The sequence below is a fragment of the Choloepus didactylus genome, chromosome 23 (genome assembly GCF_015220235.1).
Source record: "Choloepus didactylus isolate mChoDid1 chromosome 23, mChoDid1.pri, whole genome shotgun sequence".
Taxonomy (NCBI): Eukaryota; Metazoa; Chordata; class Mammalia; order Pilosa; family Megalonychidae; genus Choloepus; species Choloepus didactylus.
The window spans coordinates 27,888,556-27,894,347 of NC_051329.1; the positions used below are offsets into that span (position 1 = coordinate 27,888,556).

Sequence of the window (5,792 nt, forward strand, 5' to 3'; positions counted from 1 at the left end):
GGCCTGCCTGCTGCCTGCCCTCTGCCACCCAGTAGGCGTGGGTAAAGTGCTTCGAGAAACCGACAGAGAAAGGTGCAAAGTGAGTGCAAAGTATCATCATCCCGTCAGCTGAACTGAACTGCCAGGACTGCGGCCCCGCTCAAGGTTTGAGAAGGAGCCAGAACACTCCTCTTAGCAGCTGCCCCAGCTCCTCCTGCTCTCCTCTGCTCCCGGCTCCCAGACGGGAGGGCGTTTCTTGACTTGCCAGGCCTTCTGCACAAAGGAAAGGATCGGGTTCCTGCCTGGGAGCCCAGACGCGCCGCCGGTGGGGCGTGGGCAGGAGGGGACCACCGCTTCCTGATCTGAGTCCCGGGTCTCAGACCTCCCTCCAAAGCAGGGAGCAGCTGCCCCAATTGCCCCAAAGGCGCATCCCACCAGGCCCTTGCCCAACCTTTGTGGTTGTTCAGGGCCCCCCAAGAAGCGTCCCTTTTGCCTGCAAGCATCTTTGGGGGGGGAAAGTGCCGGGTTAGGGCACCTCTAGGACCCCCCAACTGCTATTTTAGAGGCAGTCTGGGGACATGGGGACAAGGAAACGCCAAGAGATCCGCCTTGCTCACTGCCCCGGGATGCCACTGCCACAAAAAATAACTTCACAGCACAACTCCAGGGGTCGCCAGAGAGCAAGGTGTGAATGAGCCTCCCGGGGTGTGGAGGTGGGCACCATGGTGGCCCTGGGAAAAGCACAAACCCAGCCCCTGCAGCTTGGGCCCTGACACCCCTAAAGCAAGTCACAGTTGGGCTGCCAGGAGGGAGCCAGTTTCCCCCACCAGGGCTGGCCCTTCTCTGAGCTTCATCCCACATGTAACATCTTCAACTTCCAGACCAAGCCCTGCTAAGGCCTGGCCCCTGGCTCCTTTGTAAAGAGCCCCGGACATGATGCCTGATGGATAGAGAGCAGGGGGAGGGGAATTCAGTTGGCCATTTAAAGCACCAATAAGTTAATATAAATAGGACATGATAATAAATAGACAATCGGGCTGAGTCAGACACACATCACTCTCGGATCTCAGGCTTCCCCAAGACCCTGACCTCAAGTTCTGCCGTCCCCTCGCTCTGGAGACCCTCACGGGGCCTCTGTGGACCCCGGATGCAAGCTGCCACTTTGAGACACCCCATCCCCTCCCTTACAGACCCTTGCCCCTCAGGGTCCCCTCAGAACCTCCTCACCTGACTTCGCCACCTGCCCCTGCCCCTATCCACCTCCACAAAACCCATTTCCAGGTCCAGCCACCAGACCCTGGCCATCTCTGGCTGCGGAAAAGACCGTGGGGAAGACGACAGAGAGCCCATCAAGAGCCCACCATGGCCACAATGCCAGTGACCTCCTAGAACCTTCAGCCAGATGTTCCCATGGCCTGAGGTCTCCAATCAAGCTCACGGGAGGGCAGTGTCCCATCCTGGAGTTCCCTTTCTCTACCTCCCACACATCAAACTTTTAGGGGACAAGGAGTCCTTCAGATTTCCAGCCCTCCCACCCCCGGTCCACCCCAGCCTTGATGGGTCAAGGCTTCCAAAGTCTACCTAAGAGAAGGCACTGATGGTGGTCACTGTGTTGGAGACCGTGGTCAAGGTCTCCTCTGATGACTTGTGCTGTTTGCTCACTGCACAAAGCCCCTGGCCTGGGGGGCAAGAGGGAGCCCAGCCTGGCTGCAAACCCTGAAGAAGGGGTTCCCCTTCTGGTCAGTGCTGAGACAGGCCCCGCCTCTGGAAGTTTTTTGACTCTGCTGGGCTTCATCGCAGCCCACCCTGGAGTGGAGTGGATGGACCAGGATCCCCTTGGGGTCTGCCAGCAGCCCCCACTTGGGTTTGGCAACACCCTGGGCAGGCCCTGGTCACACTCTGAGAGCCCCCTACGTCCAGATGCCACTCCCAAGACCGCCTCGGTTCACGGCACGCTTCGGGGGCCCCCCGCCTAGAAGGCGTGGGCCACCACGGCGATGACCTGCTTATACTTCCCCAGGAGCTGGCAGCCCAGCTTCTTCTTCTGGAAGACGTCCTTGCCCAAGGTATCGGGGCCATAGGCCACGTCCACGTGAGCCACGTGGTACTTGCTGCACAGGCGGCAGAGCACGTTGCTGAGGAGTCCCCGCAGGGCGTCGGCCGTGGCGTTCAGCTTGCTGTGCAGGCTGAGGGCGCTGGGGTTGAGGACCTTCTGGTCCCGCGTGATGTTGCCCAGGGAGGCACCGAGGTATGCAACGATGCGGTACAGTTCCACCAGCCTGGCCTTCTCCGTGCCGTTGGCGTGGAAGGGCGGGAAGTCCGTCACGTTGGGGCCACACAGCTTGTCCAGGTTGTTGGGGAACGGCTCCCCCTGTGCCGTGTACTGAGGAGCAGAGAGGCAGAAGGGAGGTGATCAAGGATCAGGGGTCAGTGGCTTAGGCCCTGCCACCGACCCACACACTGGGCAAGCTCTTGGGCCTCAGTTTCCCCACCTACGGCACAGAGAACCAACCCCTTGTCCTGTCGGCATCTCAGGGTGATCCTGAGAGCCAGAGGTGACTATGGTTGTGAATGCACTGAGGAGGAGGAGAGAAGGAGGAAGATCACCATCCTCCTCCTCCTCCTCCTCCCCATCATCATCACGACCCGTCGCCATCCGGGGCTGGGCAGGAAGACGGGGCACCTCACCTCAGCAGGCGCCCCACAAACACACTTGCCCTTTCAACCACCGCACCGTCTGTCCACACCCAACACCCACAGCCCACTGGCTCTCTCCCCACGGCTCTCGTGCCTTCCCCCACCACTCTCTCTTCCTCTGTCCCTCCCCTCACATCCTGGAGGAGTCACAAGATCAGAAATGCCAGTACCCTTACTCTGTCTCCCCAGCTCAGCCCCGAACTAACTGGGCACCTGGGAAAGTCACCCCCAGTCTCCAAGCCTGGACTGGGGATGAGGGGAAAGCTGGGGGAGTCTGGGTGTGTTTAATCAACCCGCTCCCCATGGAGATCCCAGCTCCAAAAGGGTCCCATTCCTGACCAGCTCTGGTCCGCGCAGCCTCCACTGATATCTCCAAGCCGCATCTGTGCAGCAGTTCTGCCCCCCATGCCCAGGCCCTCTCTCCCTCCTCCACTCAGTACCCGCCCCCAGGTGTTTGTGCATAGGTGTATAACTTACATAGAGAATAAAGAGGGCGTTGGCACTGCCGTTGAGCTGAGCCAGTTGGTTCCTGATCTGGTTCATGAGGTTGCTGTGACACGGGTGGCGTGTGGCACAGGTGGCGTTGACAGGGGTGATGGGAAGGGGGTTCCCCGCCCCGTGTTTCCAGTGCAGAACCAGCAGCAGGGGCACGACTCCTGGAAATAGGCAGGAAGGAGCCGTGAGCAGAAAGGCGGGAAAGGGTGGCTCAGGCTCACGTCCCATGGTACATAGCTGGGGAGAGGGGCATGCAAAGGGCTCATGGGAGAGGACACCCTTCGTCTCCCTCCGGGACTCCTGCCCTCCCACCGCCAGCTATATCTCCTGTGTCCTTTTTAGTTTTTATTATGTTACTGTGTCTCTGTCTCATGCCTTTCTTTTTCTCCAGATCTCTCTCGCGCGCGCGCGCTCTCTCTGCTTCTTTCCAACTTCTCATCTCTTCCTGCTTTCTCTTGGGTTGAGAGAAAGACCAACGGGGCAGGACACAAGCTGTTCCTGCCAGCTGGAAGCTGGGTCCAGGGTGACACCCAACTTCTCAGCCCTATCCTTTGGGACGGCAGAAGTTCCCAGATCCCCTGGTCCTCTGACTTGAGGGTACCACTGCCCAGACCCCACAAAGGAGATGCGGGAGTCGAGGGAAAAGGAGGCCCCCATCTCCCCACCTCCAGAAAGGCCCAGAATCCTAAGCATTTCTGCATGTGCACGGGCCCGCAGCAACCCCAGTCTCCCAAACTGGGCTTCCGTGGGGACCACGGCCGGGGAGGGGGGTGTCCTCGGCTGACCCTCTTTTTCCCAAACTTGCCTCTTGATTCTGGCTTCCGGGGTCAACTGCTCCTCAATTCTGCTCTCGCTCTCCTCCACCTCTGTCCTTCCTCAAATGTGGCCACTCCCCTGTCTCAAACCCTCAATCCACCTGACTCTGCAATTCTGTCCCCCTCTTTGTCCCCAAATAATCATTCAAAAGTCACTGTTACCCCCTGCTCTCTTTAGCTCCTCGCCTCCATGCCCTCTTCCCTCTTATCTACGACCCTTTGCCTCAGGCCCCCGGGTCAGGGTAGGGTGAATCCGGGGGTCAGGCACGCTCCTGGGGGCCTTGGGGATGGAGAGGAAATGGTACAACCGGGAAAGAGAAAAGGGAAAAGGTCGCAGGCAGCTGGGTGGGCGGGGAAGGAAGGAAAGCGAAAGGTGACAGGAGAGCCGGGAGCTGTTGGGGCCTGTCCCAGATCGCCATCCCTTCCCCCAGGGCGCTTTCCACTCCCCTTCCCTTCACCTTCAGGACCCCTGGAGCCCCTTTCCAGGCGAGGCACACGAGGGCAGCAGGGGCTGGTGCCAGGCACCCAGGCCGGTGAGGCTGGAGACCGACCTGGGAGGCCCCACCCAGATCCCCCCTGCTCCAACAGGGGGCATGGTGGCAACCTCCCTCCCACCCCGGGAGGCTTGGGGGGCCCGCCACCCCCATCTCACCTAGCACAGACCACACACTTTCCAGGCACTAGCACATGGAGGCGGCACCTGCTCCCGTCCCGGGCCGGAGTTTGCAAGCTGCTCGGCGGGGCCGGCGCCCCTCCCAGGGAGCAAGCCCGGGACGCGGTTGGAAAAGAGAAAGCGGAAAGACAGAAAGAAAGAAAAGAGGGAGGGTGAATCCGGAGCCTGCGGAGAGGAGAGCAGCGCGGGAGTGTGGAGGGAGCCAGGAGGAGGAGGAGGAGCAGCAGCAGCGACGAGAGGAAGGCTGTGGCCCTCGGGCCAACCTGCACCGGCCCCGGGGCTGCTTGGGCACGCGGCGCCCGGGACCATGTGCTGCGCTCGCCGCCGCCGCCACCCAGCGCCTCGGGCGGGCCCCGCGGAGCCGCCGACCTTCCCGGGCGGGCTGCGGGGCGGGCGGCCCGAGCGTCCGTGCGTCTGCGGTGGGCGGGTGGTTGGGCGCCTCCCCGCTCCCCTCGCGGCTCCCTGCTCAGCTCCCCCGGACTGGCCAGGGCGGCCGCTGCGGGGCGCGGAAGCCGGAGCCGGCGGGTTGGATTTTACCTGCCGCCAAGACCTTCATTATGGGCTGGACTCCGGAGGGCCTTAGCGGGAGACCTTAGATGCCGGCAGTTTTCAGAGGTTCATGCTCAAATGGGGAATTTGCCTGATTTATATACCGAGCCTGTGTTGTAAGACAGAGAGAGAGAAACAGCTATATTTAGCCGGGATCCCCGTCCAGGAAGTTGTTTGAGGTGCATCATAGGAAATTATGAATGGAAGAAAGTGAGAGTGAAGGGGGGTGGGGCAGAGTGAGGGGGGAGGGCGGGGAGGGCAGATTTTTCCCTCTTCTAAGAATTTGATTGATAAAAGTATAATGAAGTCTTCAACCAAACGCCCTGCGGTTTTCCTGAGTGGCTTGCCCTGGGAGCTGTTTGAAGATGGGGAGGGCGAGGAGGGGGCTCCCAGGGGTGGTCAGCGGGGTCCCGGGTGACCGGGCAGCGGGTGCCCCAGCCGGGCCTGACTCACCTGGGATTGGGGAGGTGGTGAGAGACTGGGCAATCAGATGGAGGCTGGCACCTGTGGCCCAGCCCCCCACCCCCAACCTGGGCAGGGGCTTTGGGGGGCAGTGGGGAGGAGGCGGACTGGGCCTCTGCTAA

At 61.2% G+C, this 5,792-nt stretch overlaps 1 protein-coding gene across 2 annotated transcripts; it reads right to left on the bottom strand.

Moving 5' to 3' along the window:
- Positions 1-1,587: 1,587 nt before the first annotated feature.
- LIF (LIF interleukin 6 family cytokine) lies at positions 1,588-5,215 on the bottom strand. 2 transcript variants are annotated; one of them, XM_037817225.1, is made up of 3 exons: positions 5,197-5,215; positions 3,154-3,332; positions 1,588-2,362 (listed from the first exon to the last, which is right to left on the bottom strand). In XM_037817225.1, the coding sequence occupies exons 1-3, from the start codon at positions 5,213-5,215 to the stop codon at positions 1,952-1,954; spliced, it is 609 nt and encodes a 202-aa protein (XP_037673153.1). In that variant the 3' UTR covers positions 1,588-1,951. The 2 variants fall into 2 exon arrangements, with proteins under 2 accessions (XP_037673153.1, XP_037673151.1); XM_037817223.1 differs by lacking the exon at positions 5,197-5,215 and having other exon boundaries at positions 3,154-3,449.
- Between the last annotated feature and the right edge of the window lie 577 nt (positions 5,216-5,792).

Coding starts and splice junctions, on each gene's coding strand:
- LIF (XM_037817223.1), bottom strand. CDS start 3,399: ATGGGACGTGAGCCTGAGCCACCCTTTCCCGCCTTTCTGCTCACGGCT. Junction 2,363..3,153: donor ACGCCCTCTTTATTCTCTAT/GTAAGTTATACA, acceptor TCTGCTCCTCAG/TACACGGCACAGGGGGAGCC.